Raw genomic sequence first — 17,313 nt, 5'->3', positions numbered from 1 at the left:
AAGCTGTCGATTAAATCATTTTGTCATCGATAATTTTCGTGTCCAACGGAAATAAACATGAAAGCTATGCAAAGATCGAATCGAAACCAGTTTTTCTTTTTGTATGGTAGGTCTAATGCTAAACAATGTTCAACCAAACTTACAAATCAACACACACCATCGTATAGTTTTTTTTACTCGCCACTTCTTTAATTTGATAGCACATTTTATAAAATTTTTTGAAAATTATCCTTTGCTAACAGTTTCTTTTCTTTTTCAGGCGTGCAATTCTCAGCAATCCAGACTTATTACCAACAACATCTTGGTATAATCTACTGAAAAATGATTTTTGGGGCACATCTTTAAGTGATGCTGGCTCACACGGTTCATACCGGCCATTATGCGTTTTCACATTTCGTCTTAATTATTTACTTGGTGGCTTTCAACCATGGGGCTATCATTTAGTGAATGTGTTGCTACATGTGTTAGCTACCGGACTTGTTGTACGTGTGGCACGTACCGTACTACCACCGGGTAGTGGTAATATTGGACCAGCTGTTGCTGGTTTATTATTTGCATCACATCCAATACATACAGAAGCTGTAGCTGGTATAGTTGGACGTGCTGATTTAGCCGCATGTAATTTTTATTTACTATCATTTTTAATTTACGTGTTACATATTAAATATCGTGATAACATATGTTTTAAAACAATTAAAATTAATCATTCAAGCGGTGTCAGCGGTGGAATGAATACATCATCATTATCATCGAATCATCATTGTTTATGTTGTGATATTACAAAAAGACATTTTATTGATAATAAAAAATTTCGTAATAAAAATCATAAAATACATAAAAGTGATGATATTACGTCATCAACTCAAACATCAGCGCCATCTAATAGTAGTACGGCATCAAATAAATATCATAGTTTTTTTGTATATTTACGTAATCAAGTGAATCAAGTAACAAATGTTACAACACCAAATGATTTTTGTTGTATGAAACATAATTTAATGTTATCTGCATTATCGACATTTGTTACAAATAATAATAATAATAATAATAATCATAGGTCGCCACATTATTTACGACAACATAATAATAGTATGCGTGTAAATAATAATTTATTTAAAATTGATAATTGTGAGGATAGCTTAAGAACGCATTATCACCACCATTATCATCATCATCATTTATGGTATGGTGAATATGATAATAACTTGTTGTCTTCTACGACGGCATCAAATCATAATAATAATAATAATAATAATAATGAGAATACTAGAAATCGATTATGGTGTAAATGTAACAATAAACAAGGTACAGTGTGTACAATGCGTGTGGTTAAACAATGGGTAGCTTTTATAACGTGTGTGTTATGTGCAACAGCGGCTGTATTAAGTAAAGAGACTGGTATATCAGTGTTGGCTGTGTGTGCTCTGTATGATTTCATTCATTCACCAGTGAAAGTTAATCAAAAGGTAAGGTTTGGTTTATTATTTATTCATGAAAATTAATATAGAATATACTAGTCATTAATTATAATACTTTATCATAATTGAGGAACTTTATTTCCAAATAAATGAGTAACGTACTTGCGTTTTCAATAAAGAACATATGTCAGAAAGATTTTATGAAAAAAGAAGGTTTTTTAGACTTAAGAATGATGAAGAAGTTTTTCTTACTTTATAGTAAGCGTCTCAAACCAAGTAAGATAAGATACTTATTTAAGTCTTATATTGTACATTAATTTTCTTCAAAAAGTTTTTAAACCTTCTTTTGACAAATCAAGACGAGTTTTAAAGAAGATAAATCGGGAGAACAATTTTCGTAATCTCAATATATTTGGTGGAAAATCATTAACTAAATTAGGCATTGAGTTTTTTATCACAAAAATTTAAAAATATTTATTGAAAATCGAAGGTTCTGCAAGAAACATGAAAAAAATATCGTTTTAATATCACCTACGGCTCATGACAGGTTTCCATTTGAAGAAAATATTCATCCTTATTATCTCCAAACAACTACATGGGTGAATGGATAAAATAAAAAATACACACATAATAAAATTGTCTATTAAAAGTGATTTATCAAAGAATTAACAATTTACAAAATTACAAATCATAGTCACAATACAAGCACCCTTCTATTATATTTAGGGCTATAATCTTCAAAGATGTGACAAGCTTTCTATAAATTATTTAGTTCAATGAATAGTATAAACCCGCTGATTGGGGGAATCATAAAAGAGAATTGAAGAATTTTGTCAGTTGTCTCGATCACACCAAGTTCGTTATTTGAAAAAAAGTCATAACAAATAAATTAAAATATCACAAAAATATGGGAATTTTCGAAATTTCAAGTCATTCTTCTCATCAGAGTATCAAAAAAATGCATATATTCAATAATTATGCTGAAAGGGCATTGCAAAATTTTCTAGGTCCCGCGTAAATTTTTACACTTTTTATTTATTTACTAGATCCCGTTCAAAAGGCACTATTCTTTAATATCTGCATTGTTCACTTTTTCAAATAACATAAAACTGCGTCTCCACAATTTTTGGCTTTGACAAAAAATTTAAAAAAATGCAGGGGCATAATTTCAAAAATAGTATAGCTATTTCGGAATTATAAAGTTTCGTTTTTTTTTTACGTTCCAAAATTGGCCCAATTTTCTTAACTAGAAAAAGAAATTCGATTGAAATAAATTGTGTCAAGCTTAAATATTCTATACATCTTTGGTCGTTCTTACAGTACCCTAAACTTTTTTAGTCTCTCACATACCAATAACGAAGCTATCAAATAAACTATTATGTTTATATTTGAAGAGACATAGAACAAAATTGTATATTCGACGTTCAAAATCAATAAAACCAATACCTTACTGTACTTGTTTTTGGCATGACTGGCTATGTTTTTAAAACTCTTCCGGAAGTTTTCAGACGTTTGATTTACTTGAGTTACATAAAGTTTACCTATTGCTTACAGCATACATATTTCAATAAAATCCTTATTAAATAAAACGAACATTTATTTTCACAAAACACTTAATAAAAGAAAGTTATTAGAAACTGTACATAATCTCATTAAATAAAAAAAAAAGTAAAAATGAAACTGTAGCCGAATACATGAAATATTTTTTTAATCTTTCTTTTTTCGTAATTTTATTTACGTTAATCACAGTAGGAAGGTTGGTACTATACTTTATGTAGTTAACTTAATACAAAATTAAATACATATTAATTCCTCAACATATACCTTATTTTCTTCTGCTTCCATACTTAAACTCATGAAAATTCACATATACTAAATGAGAAGAAATGTGGAAAGTACTATGCGAAGCACATTAGTATAAATGAAAAGTTTAAGTCGAAACTTTTTAATAAAATTCATTTAAAAAGAAAAAAAAACTTCTTATATATATTTTGGTGTAGTATACTGCGAGTTATAATACTTGAACGTATCTACAATAATTACCGAAACCATTCATGTTTTTTTAAACCGAGTATAGTAAGTACCTATGGCAAGATTTAGGAGTAAATTTGTAACAAGATGCCATTTTTTTTTCTCCAAAGAACAATAATTTGCAAAAACAAAAAAACAAAAACAAACAAAAAACAAAAAAACAAAAATTGCTGTCACAGAAGCATTTACAGTTCGACGTAAAAGTTATTTGATATCCTATACCATGATTAACTTTTGTGTGAAATTTGAAGGTATATTACTACCTACGTGTACACGGTGGTCTAAGTTTTAACAACACTTTATCCAACGGTAGATAACAAATAATGAAGATTGCTCAATACACTGTTAGGCGGGAAAGCGGCCTTTTCTAAAGAAAAGGTGTCGAAATTTGGGAGGAAAATGGATTTTTCTGTGAATTTTGCTAAAACACCTGCTTAAAAAAATTTGACAGTATGAGGATCCTTCATGTTTAAAATGATTATTTTTAAAGGAAAAACCGATGCTGGACATGGGTGTGCCATCAACCATTTAAGAAATAGTTCTCTAGCACAAATGCTACAATAAAAACAGCACCCCCGCACAATGTGTGTTAAAATTTTCCTATATTTAAAAAAAAAAAAAACTCTTTCGCGGCTCTAAACATATTAACAAAATTTTCATTATTTTAACGTCATCTATCATTTGATAAAGATTGGCTGTTATAACTTGAACCACGCTGATATAAATGTGAAAGTAATAATGTTTCTTTGTTTGTTTGTTACGCTTTTCCGCAAAAACCTATTTAATGGATTTGTATGAAACTTAGCAATAATATAGCTCATACATAAGAATACAAATAACAATAGAGCTATAATTTATAAAGATAATTTAATCTGACATTACCATAAATTACAGATTTCTATAAAAATAGTCAATGTAAAACAATTCATGGCCATCTTTTCTGATATAATCCAATAATTATAACTGTTCTACATTTAAAAAAATTGTACATATATTTTACCTATGTAAAACAATCCCTACTATTATTTCGAGTGTAATGGAAAGGGGATAAGTGAAAGCAAGGGAAGTGAAGGATAAAACACGGTGTTCTTCATCAATCTTTACTTTGAAACTCAGCGAAGCGGGTGGGTATCGAGCTAGTAGTGGTATAAATTCTTGGATAATTTTTGCTGAACTTGAGAGTACAAAATGCAAGCATACGAGAACCATTCTATACACAACTAAAAGTTATCAAGAGCAGTTAGTAGGTGTGTATTGAGTTAAAACAACATATAAGGGTGTTTGCATTTTATGTCGAATTGGGTTTGAGTTAATAAGTACAATCTTCATATACACATACACATATAACATAGATCATGCTGCAGGCACCGTTGCGACACTAGCAGGCGGTACTACGTGTTAATGTGTCACGTTTTCGCGCTGTTATCTAGTATGGTACCGTCACTAAGATCGAAAAAGTTTTTATGTTTTTATGTGAGTACATACAGAGTTGTAGAGTGTATAAATACAAGAGGGTACTTGATGGTAGCAGTAGATTTGATGCAAGGAGTCATAATATTCTCTCCTGCTATCTCCTTGCATTGTAAGGTGACAAACTGTTCGTATGTAATATACGTGTATGTGTATTTTGTAATACTAGATGTGAATTTAAGTTACTTAAATTTACATAGAAAAAAATAAAAATTACTTAGTAATCTATTCTGTTGCTGTTTTACCTCCGTATATAAATGTGTAAAATTGTAAAGATAACTACCAATACAATGAGATCGTTGTCAAAAAACACGTAACGAACAAAAAAGCATTTTAATTATCTAAAAACTTTTGAGTTTTTAATTTTGCAAACAAAGCTTTCTGTTATCAAAAATCGAGGAAGAAATACGAAAAAACCCAAAATTTCTACGTGAAAATCTTAGAACGGGATCCGACCAGTGTCAAAGAGAATTTTTTCTCCTTCAATGTATAAATATTTTCTAAAAGTCAGCTTAAAATTTTGTGTTTTAGTGCGTTTTACACATATTTTGTGTCTAGAGACCTTGCAACTATCGCATCAGACTTTTATTTTAATTTTATCGATAGCATTGTTTTAAAATGAAAAAGGAGAAAGATAAGCCTTTGTATATAGTTTTTTGTATCGTTAATGCATTGTTATGATTTATCTGTTTAGGCGCTACGGTGCCACAGACAGACAGACAGACAGAAACAAACAAATAGCAGCCAAACCTTTTTAAAATAACACCCTTTTTTTGATTCCGGTGTTAAAAATACATTATGAACCTCTACCCGCATAATGTGCTTATTGAAATTTAAAATATTATTGGACCAATTTAATAGCTTAATTTCTATCGATTGTATCCAGTATAAGAATTTAAACATTTTCTTATATCAGGAAAGCTCATTTTTAAACTGGGTCCTTTATCAGCTATTTTAACAGTTAACAGTTTCAATGAAGTAGCTAAAATTTTAATCCAAGAAAATAATGAGTATGATTTTATTTTGGAAGTAAACATACTGCGAACTACTCTAATCCAATTCATCTTAAAACTGAAGATTGTCCAGTTTGTAATAGTCTACTAAATAACTTAGAAACTAGTTTTAAAACGCTAAAGGTAGTACGAGAACCAAGGCAAGTTAAGACTTGTGGTTGAAATTATTTGAATCTTATTTTAAACTTTGATGATCAATTTTGTTATTACTTATTAAAATTTAAAATTTTGTTATTACTTATTAAAATTGTTATTAAAATTTTTTGATATCTGCCTTGATTTTCGAAATGTTGAAAGCTAAATAATTAAAAAAAATTCAATTTTCGATATTTTGATAAGTACTAGATATCGCAAAAATTTTTCTTACTTTTCTTCTTGTATTGTCAAGTTGTAACATAATTCACCACTTCACCACCAAAATTGAAAAAATATATATCGTTCCTACAACCGAGCTCATACATCCTTAATTAATCGGGCACAACAGGTCTTATTTGTTTTCTTTAACTTACAAGGTTTTAACTTGAATTTAAAGTTTTTTCTTAACTTCCACCATATATTTGGAGAAATCTACGAAATCATCATCCATCTGCCGTTTTCCCACAAGACCAATGTTAAATATACCTACTTTTTAAATCATTTTATTTATTTAAATAACCGGACAAACCCTCCCCTTCCCCCTTAAATTTTCAGAATTGATTTAGACTCAGACCATAAAAAAATGTTTATAAGAGAAATGAAATGGAAACAAATTAAGACGGTTAAGCAAACCAAATCTAATGTGTTTAATTTTCCGAAAAGATCACATTTTTAAATTTATAATATCAAAATTAATATTACCGAATAAATTTAAAACACCGTTCAAATTTATAAAACTATACAGGTAATAATGGTTCAAGTGATTTAAACATACCAATAAATAGATAGAAAATGCAGGAAAGTAGAATACACATGTTGGATAGATTTTATAGTCACACTATATAAATAGTATATAGTTATCAATGCTAATTAACGTTTTACGATGTTTTTACGATGTGATATTTAAACTTGCTTTTATCGTTTAGAAATTTCTTATAACATGCACTTAGTAGTTCAGTATGGGCAATAAATATTGTGAATAGTTATTACTTTTAATAAATTTCTATATAGCAAATAAATTGTTTTCTATTAATTATATGTACATATTATTAAATGCATCGTCTTTCTCCATCTACACTCTTATAATCTAAGTTTTATTAAAACATTTTCTATCGTTTTAAATATTTAAGAGCGTATTCTTGTTTATAAATCGATAAAGTTATTGAAAATTTAAATTGATTTTTTGTCTCGGAAAAAATTGATAAATATGGTAGGAGCGCAAATAAATGCAGGTACACGTTCAAAGTTACATTCAAAATTCGATTTCGTATTCACCATTTAATTACTTCATTTTGTGGCTGTTGTTAAAGTAAATTTTTTGTTATTGTACTATTTTTTGTTGCTATTGTGATTTGAGTTTATACATAGAAACTGTTGTGGTGTTTAAGTGAGAGATTTAAGAACAATTAGCTGTGGAAGGTTAAGGTGCGTGTTCGAGGACTCTTTTTGAATTATCGAGTTCAATAAAAGTTTAAAGGTTTTTGGACAACGATCATTTAGATTTATAGAAAAATTTTGATTTTATAATTTTTTGCTGTTTTATACTTAAGGAAGTTCTTTTGCCGATAATTTTTATTAAAAATATAAGATTACAAGGAAAAATAATTTTTTATTATAGTTATTATCTATCATACAGTGAAGTTTCGATCATACTTTACCGAGTAAATTTTTGTGAAATAATTTTTAAAAAATGTTACATTTGTTGAGAGTTTTACGAGAAAGTAACATCCTGCCAACTTTTCTTGGATTATGCTACCCGTTGTAAAAACTGAAAATTTCTTTTTGAAATATTCAGGCTTCTGTTTGTGCAATAAAAATATAAGTTACCGTGAAATTTATTGAGAAATGAATAATAAACCAAAAAAAATTACTAGTAGGAAAATTTTTTCTTTAGCCAACAAGTAAATAAATTGATTTTAGGCTATATTTTTTTGCAACGTTTTAATTTTAAGCAGCCAAATACTCATTTTAATGAATTAAAAAATTATTTTCGCCGCCAAGTTTAAATTCAAATACGCACAAATTATAATAATTTTTTACGGAGTATAGGAAAGTTTTAACAGAAACCAGCATTTATTATGATTTCATGGCTAGGACCATCGATTAATCTGGACCAACCACTTTAAAATTGATATCTGTGTGTATGCATGTGTGTGAGTATGTTTAAAAACATTCAAGTACATTATATATTGTGAATAAAAGGTGATAGCTCTCTTAGATATGCCCCAATCCCTATGCAATAACAAAAATGTGATTACTCTATAAAGCATAGAAATTGGAGCGTTGAAAGGGGGAGAAAAATAATACTTTAAATTGACACACTAATTTATCCCTTGGTATTTTTTTCTGTAAAATTTGATGAAGCTGTATACCTCGGACATAAAAACGGTACCTCAATACCTCGTGCATAAAAAGCGCACATTTAACCTCTTTGCTCCACATATCTGTTTTTTATACGATAATTAACATAACAGTGTTCTTAGCAGCTATTTCCATCATTGGGGAAGTTGAATATGTGGATCGTAAGGATCTCACTGTTAACAGATAATTTCACTTTGTATATACAAACACAAAGAGTGTACAAAATATATACATATTTACAATGATTGTCCTATTTTTTTGTATCCGATACCGGTATATTTCAATCGTTTTGTTCGAGGAACTTTTTCATTTCATTTAAAATAATAATAAACTATGTTATATACTCGTTGAGTACGTAATAGTTTTTGCTCCAATATTTTCTCATTAAGCATGTATGAAAAAAATATACTGTGTATGTTTAATAATGGTAAAAAATAGTTGAAATATCTAAATGAAAAGTTACAAGGATCATGGAATTTAATTAACTATATTTATTTGATTCAAATATGAACGTTTGATTCAAATATTCAAGTTGAATATTGGGAAATTTTTGAAGATTTAATTGAAAATTGAAAGTGCAAGCTTTTGGAAAAATATTAAAATTGGTCTAATTTCTTGATTGCCAATGTGTTTACTGATAAAAAAAAGTTCTCATTGAGTTAGTTTTGTGAACCATGAAGTCAAGAATGCTTACTTGTTCGGTTAGTAGATAGTCGGGAAGATTCGGTAGTACCGAAACTCATTTAGAAGACTCCATTAGCCAGATATCCGTTGTAGTACCTTTTATAAATTTTATTTCCTTTTTCGCTATAATTTCGCTTTTTTAATTATATATGCTTTTAAATTATTATTGAGAGGCTGTGTAACACCTTGACGCATTACACTCACTATATACAATTGTTACTTAAATCAATTTTTGTTATAAAGGCGGGAATCAAACCCACTGCCCTAAACATACCGCAATCGCAATTGGTAAAAAAGAACACCCTTATTAACTGAACCTCTAGAGTAGACTGGTCGAAAATTACTTGCTTCCAAGGCTTACCAAAAGTCAATTAAATGTTGTTCATAACGAAATAATCAATACGAAATAAATGTGATGAATTATTAATTTTTTTTAAACATTATACAATGTAACATCACAATAAAATTTTTCATCCTTGGCTATATAATCAAAGATTTATGATTTGGTTGGATAAAAATAAAAATAAACCTTAAAGTACATTCATGTTTTTTCTTGGCGTTACATAAAATAATAGATCGTTAATATACAATGAATCGAAATTGCGATGATTCTTAAAGAAATTTGAAGGCTTAACTACAGTGATTTTCGTGTTCTTCTACGATGGTTTTTTATCAACCGTTTACGTTACAAGACACTTATAGTGACAATACTATACATGTAAAATAATGACAGAAAAATTACAAATTTAGAAACGGTTGATAAATGGAGTTGTAAACAAGAAACAATTTGTAAACTAAATTTTTATAAATTTGACAACCAAGCTACCTTTACCAATCTAAACTCTACCAGAGTCTCTAAACTATACCAGACTGTGAACGATCATAGTGTAGAGAGTAGACATAGTAGTATGTACAATATCTACAGAAAAAGCTTCAACAACAAGATAAATAACATATACATGTATATATGTTCCATTTTCACACTGCTTATCTAAACATATCAGAAACTATAAACTATGCAATTATATTGACTATATTATATAATATCATAGAATATATACTATAAATTTATTACATGAAACTACAGTCTACATTAACTTTTAAAAATGTTCATCAGTATCTTTTTATTACAAGAAAAAAACAGGCTTCATACCATAATTGAATGTATTTTTTATTTAGTTTTTCAAAAACTTGTTTACTTCTTGAGGTAAGCCGCATTCAATTTGTGGTACTCCATGATATTAAAATGAGGAATAAGCAAATATGTACATTTCCATTATACAATACTATACTTTTCAGTAGGAGTACCTACACAAACTTTGGGAAAAGCAGAAAATATTTGAATATTTGCAATATCTACCTTTAAAGTATGGAAAAGAAAATTAAATTACGTAGGAACCTAATTTTGGAAAAAAGAGAGCAGAAAGTTTTAGAATTATTATTTATGTAAGGATAGTACATTGTACTTTCCCCATTATGGTTACCATGGAAAGTGGCCATAAGTCATTATGACATGGGACAAATAATTTTATAGAAATTTTATTAGAAAGAACACAAGTAATAAAAGTTAATTAAAAACATTACAAAAAAGTACATTATATTTATATGATGAGTTAAAGTCTACGGCTTCTATCAGAAGTATTGCCATTTATATCGTTAATGTCTTACTCAATGTTTGTTTGATGAATTCAATGACACTTGCAGAACTCATCAGATTTGTACTCATAATTTCTTTTATCTCACCTTGTTTGGTCACTTTGAATAAATTATTTCTCACTCCAATATGCGGCAACCAAAATCATTTGAACTCTACTATGGATCTGATCGCTACAACAGACAACTTTAATCAGATTAAATACTACAAAAGTAGGTATCACGATATCTGTCGACAATAAATATAATCTTAGCAAGACATGTCATGCAACCAAGTATGTTAGCTGTACGCATTTGAAATAACGACTTCATAATTGATGTTCTTCTTGTCAAGCCTAATTGACACCTGATTGTATGTTTACGCTGCAGCACCTGAATAGCTCGTATGCAAATCTGTTCTCAGTCTGCCTGGAAGGTTGTCTATTTTCAGTTCATTACAAAGTTACACTATAAAATTTCTTGTTTATACCTAAAACGTTTTCATTTATCATAGGAGAATTTGCAACGTCTAAAATCATTTAATCGAGTTATTTAATAAATAATCTTTATAAAATCTCTAGTTGAATCAAATCCGAGCACACTTGATTACATTTCGTCGATTTGACCATAGTACGATTGTTTGAAGGTTCAAAAACTATTAATGCATCTTGTATAGGTAGCTGACAGACATATCACTAGATAGATATGTTGATAACATTGGTGCTATTACTTCTATATTATATTATGTCTTGAGACTATAAGTGACGTCACAAGTAAATAGAAAAAAATTCAATATTGTTGATGTTTAGTTTGCTGATATTGTCACATTATATAAAAATATAATACTGGATTTTTATGCACAATAGCATGTGATGCTATGAAAAGTTGATGGTCATAAACACAATAGAATGGTTTCTTAACGCGAGTCTTATCTTTTTTTTTCTAAAAATATTCCCTCATATCAAACATTGCGAAAGATACGCAGACAGTGAATAAACTTTTATATTGTTCAGATTTTAAATTCTTTGCGTCATTTTTTCTTGACGTCAAGATTCGTGTGATAAGTATTTCTTATTAAAGACAAAATACGATATTTGTCTTAGTAACTGATAAAAATTATATTAATTTTAATTTTTTAGATTTCATTGGTCTTTTTAAAATCACTGGGCAGTAAACCATTTTATTCATTACTATAAACCTATTTAGAATAGTTTAACAAACTACTAGGTTTCTATATTCATTTTTAAGAAAATTTACAATGCATTTATAAAATAAGCAAGGATTAAAATTGAACATATTTTTTCTTATTATATTTCCGACTCGGATCGGGCATCAGCATGCATAAAAAGTTTGCATTTTAATACAATAACGCAGATAAGCTTCACCGCAACACATCAAATCACTTTCCATAAATTTGTAGTTTTTTCAGCCACTTTTTTTTTGTTCTTAATAATAGATAACGAAGTATGCATCCGTCACCGATGAGAAGAATCACAAAGTGTAATATCTTCTACATTAAGTGTAATATCTTTTAATTATAAGATGGTCGTGATGAACCCACTTTGTTTGCCGAAACGATTTCAGTTTCTTATTCTCAGCTCTTGTACTTGGTAAATGGAAATTTTTAGCCTTACAGCGCTGCACTTTCGTAGTTTAATAAAATGAGACTTATATAGAAATTTTTGTTTGTATACTTCTCAATCATTGACAGATTTTGGTAACGTTAAAATTCAATTTAATAGGATTAAGGCACACAAGTAATATACGAAATTTTATATTTTTAAAGATATGTTTCATGGAATACAAATGATGTACATTGTTTATTGATCATATATTTTTCAGATTATGTAAGAATATTAAGCACAAAGCTATCATCATGCAATACCGCTTGCTGCTTGCATTACATTTACATTGTCACAATTCAATATACCATAACAACAACATTCACGTTTGACAATCTCGTAGTGTGGATGAGCCTTAAAAGGAATTCTATTTACTTTCTGATTTAATTATTATTTATTCATTCATTGATAAATTATAATAAAAATTTGTGTACAACTTAAGATAAATATTCCCATTGTATATCAGATCAGAAAATACACTCTTGGGTCTTATAGATTTTTCCTTATGATCAATCTGCGGGGATTTTCTCATAGTTCAAACAAAAACAAAATTGAAAATGCCAAAACCATTTTTCCTATACATCAAAATAAGATTTTTTCTCCCGAAACCCAAAAATTCAAAATTTTATATAAAATAAACTCTTAAATAATTCAGTTACTGTAGGCTGGCCTAAGACCTGTAAAAAAAGTCCATCACAAAACAGATGGTCAACAGGTAAACTATAATGATTTCTGTTTGCTTGCAACTTTGAGTTAACATTCAAATACACAAGATATTTTTCTGAAACTTTAGGTATTAAATTGAGAAATAAAATACTTCTTTGATTCCTTAAAAAATTTAATTTTGTGGCTACTTTTATTTTTGCTATATGAATTAATAGTAATATTAGTACGTACATACAGCGTTTTGTTTGATCAGGATATTTACTATGACATCAAAAATTTGATTGTTCTTACTTAAGATTATCTCTGTTATTTTTAACCCCCAGTAACTTTACAACTTAATATTGTTAAATTATAATACATAAAATTTCGAAAGAAAATACAAATTGACAATTGTAATAATATTTTTTCGTTTTCTCTAAATTGTTGGCAATCTGAATCGATTTAAAAAATTTGCAGATTCCTAGGTAACCTAAATGAAAATAGGCAGTTTTTGGTGTAATTTTTTAGTTTTACCTTCCAACCAGCAAACAGATCAGAACAATAACGTGCGATAGGGACATAGTTTCAATAGTTCCAATAAAACAAAACTGTTAATTTCTGTTTTCGAGTTAAAAACAATTTTCTACTTATTATTGAAAATTTTAAATAGCATAAGCATAGTAATCTGCAATGCGGAGCAGCAACGTACAAGAAATATATACAAATACAAATACACTACTTCTTGTAATGTGAATGAGTGAACTTTCTTCGACAAAAATACATACACAGAGCCTTGATAAGAAATGAAAAATGCATTTTACGAATAGAAAATTGTATACTAAAAAGCCATCATACATATATTGACGACAGTAAGAAGCACAGGCATGCAGGCGAGCAACACAGGCAGCATAGGCAACAAACACTTTATTTGCTTACGTGTGTTTGATACCCTACATATACAGTTATTCAGTTACAAAATTTCCATATACTCAAAGGAAATCAAACGACACAACATCAGACAGACTTTAGTTATATGTATTTGTGTATGTTGTCACATATATAGAAAGAACGTTGAAAACAAAAAACATTATGAAGAATATCATGTTCTTTTACCAAAGAAGACGATTACAATGTTATATATTTAATGCATATCTTTACCTGTATGTAGTAAATACAATGTATGTAGTATTCGTACATGCTATATCTTATGAGAATATATCAAACTTCTGCATATATTTGCGAATTATTTAGGTTACAAAAATATTTTCATAATATATGGATGATGTGATGTATTCAATATGCTAGATGGTGATATCAGAAATTCGTTTTGTTGCACAAAGACTAAGTAGAACAGCATATAAAGTATTTTAGATTAAGAAAGCATACTATTATACATATAAACAGATTGCCAGCAGGAAGTTAAAAATTTCTATCAACTCCTTGCGACAGCGTTTTGTTTAAGAATATGAAATATTTTATTATTAAAATAGTAAATTGGGAACATTATTTAGACAATCAGCCAAAATTATTCGAGTGAAATTGTCTTCAAGGCATCGTTAGCTTGATTTAATAAATTCGGCCTAAGAGATGTAATACTCAGGCAGTCTTTGCCAATTTAAATCATGATTCACTCCAAAAGATAAGAAGTTTTAAATTTGTAGGTAGCTACAAGTAGTCTTGTGAAATACTTAAAAAATTTAGTAGATACTTTTGAAAATTTCGAAATTAGAAAATTATATTAAAATTTCTCGAAGAATTTTATTTTGGTTTTATTTGAACTTTTAGATTCTCATCTATATGTTCATTTGACGTAGAATTTCGATCACATTAACAATGAATGGAAAGGCACTTCCCATCAGGAGAACCTTTTTATGTGCTACAAGTAAAAACTGAAAAAATCTGGCAGTTATTTTAAACACCTCTTGGGATTGGAAAAACAAGAATACACGCATTTAGGACCAAATGAAGGTATCAAAACGATTGCCAGCTTGGTGGAAGTTAATTCTTCGAAAAATTTTAATTAATTTGTTTTAATTTCAAAATTTTCGAAAGTATATTCTAGACCTTTCTAGTTGAAGCTACCTACAAATTTTCAATTTCTTATCTTTTATAGTTTTGGAGAAAATAGACACCAATATTTTGTCCTAATTTTCGCCTACATGGTTAAACAGTGACGTTTAAGAAAAACTGTTCCAAGCAAAAGTTGTTAAATTTTTTTTAGAAGGAATAACTTTTATATTTTGAGGTCTGTTCTCTAACGGTTTTCAAGACGGGTCCTTTTCCATTTGATTGAATTAGCAAAAAATACACCATTTTAATATTGGCATATCTCGAACTTTTCTTTTTAGTTGATAAGAACATCAAGAGTCAAATAAACACGCTTACTCCATTTCAGTAATTTTTTAGTCCTCAATACATAGACCATAAAATATGATCTGTTTCCTATTTTTTCAGACTATACTTAGAATCACGAATTTCAATTCTTTATACCAGAAACATACTATATACCATGAATTAATTCATTCGTATGCATTTGGTATATGTAGCAGGAAAGTTGTTGCTCGGATTTAGATATACAAACACCATAATCTTCTACAGTTGATAACTTCCTTATATGATAATTTTATATATTTCTTTGAAAATAAGATTATATCTCTTATGCTGTATGAGTAAGTAGATTATACAAATATAAATGGATTTGAAACTATATTATATTCAATTATTTTCAAATTTATGCTAATCAAAAATCGATCGACTAAATTGTAAATTCTCGTTTGATTAAACTCATATGTGTTGAGAGTTTATAGTTGATTGTACAGAATCTGATAGGAAGGTCAATTTATTTTGAAATAACTTCTTAAGGAAATATTTACTTAAGTCTTAATCGATAAAAGTATGACTGCTTTGGATGTATATAAAAACTCATAAAAAGTGAAATTTACAAAATTTAAAAAGCCCCGTCCAATTTTTCGGTTACGGATCCTTAAACTCGCACTTGAAACATATATTAGAACACTCTCCATTAAAATACCTTTTTCCTTAATTAGTTTTGAAGATAGTCGCCACTTTTTAAAATTTTTCGGGTCCTAAACTCGCATTTGAACTCAGAACACTCTCCGTTAAATTACCTTTCAAACGAAACCAAATTAAAATCGGTTCATCGTTTTAGGCGATACGATCTCACAGACAGACACACACATAGCAGTCTTACTTATAACACTCCTTTTTTTTAGTTCGGTTAAAAATGTTCTCATTCGAGTTGGTTTAACCGTTTAGGAGGCTACGAGAACAACAAAGACGCCACTGAGAAACACACAGACGCGCAGATAAACGCTTTAAACTTATAAAACTCCTTCTTGAATCAATATCAGAGTGATGGTCATGGACATCAGATGAGATGAAAAGGATACTAAGGAGCTATCATTTTTTGGGACAAATTTTTGAAAACATTTAATTGAAATTAAAATTTTTGAGTTGACTTTGTTCCGATATATTATTGTTTTGAATTACTTAATTATTTTACAACTTCACTTTTCGAAATGAATGGAGCCAGGTTTATTTGACCATTCATTTCCATAGTAATTATTTATATGTTAAAATCATATGTCATACCTTTTCCAACTGAATCGATTTTGAAGATCATCGCAAATTTTGTAGTTCGGGTACGGTACACTAATCTTGCACTTGAAACATAGCTAAGACCACTCCCCGTTAAACACGCATAGCGGTCAACCTTATAACACCCCTTTTTTTAAGTTCCGGGGTTAAAAACTTATAAAATCTTTTTTTAGTTCAGGGGTTAAAAATAGTGTACTTTGGGCGGAATGACTTTAATTTAGTAAAACTCACAACAACAAAAAACTCATGACTTTGAGCAATCTTTATGAGAAATGAATAGGAATATCAGTTTATTTAACTTGGATTATCAAAGACAAAGTTACCAAAGTAATTTATTGAAGAACAACAGACGTCTGCTTACTGCCTGAGTTGAGAATTTCATTTTAACTATTTACTAGAAATTTTAGTTCTGTACATGAATAGTAAAATATTCGTATTCAGGAAGACTTTTACGAATTATTATATTTCTTACAATCAGAGCGGATAGTTGGTTTGTAATAAACATTGTAAAATTATAAAGTGTAGAGATAGCAATATCGTACCGTTATGGAAAATATCGCAATATCAGTTAATTAATTAATTTCACAACTTATCTTTATAATTTAAATATTTTATTTTTTAACTGCTAACCAAATTTTACTATTAATTTAAATATGAAAGAATAATTATTATAATCCAATAAAA

The 17,313-nt window shown here is 28.7% G+C and overlaps 1 protein-coding gene across 1 annotated transcript in view; it reads left to right on the top strand.

Annotated features, from left to right (window-relative positions):
* Window positions 1–379: 379 nt before the first annotated feature.
* Window positions 380–17,313, top strand: part of LOC123296050 (protein O-mannosyl-transferase TMTC2-like) — a 280,446-nt gene continuing 263,512 nt past the window's right edge. Inside the window, exons 1-3 of the mRNA XM_044877511.1 lie at window positions 380–383; window positions 445–771; window positions 940–1,466. Coding sequence (XP_044733446.1) covers window positions 380–383; window positions 445–771; window positions 940–1,466 — 858 coding nt within the window. The remainder of the gene's footprint in view (window positions 384–444; window positions 772–939; window positions 1,467–17,313) is intronic.

Source organism: Chrysoperla carnea, chromosome 3 (assembly GCF_905475395.1).
Source record: "Chrysoperla carnea chromosome 3, inChrCarn1.1, whole genome shotgun sequence".
In the NCBI taxonomy this organism is placed as follows: domain Eukaryota; kingdom Metazoa; phylum Arthropoda; class Insecta; order Neuroptera; family Chrysopidae; genus Chrysoperla; species Chrysoperla carnea.
The sequence above is the reverse complement of the archived record's forward strand: the minus strand, read 5'-3'. Positions and strand labels throughout refer to the sequence as shown.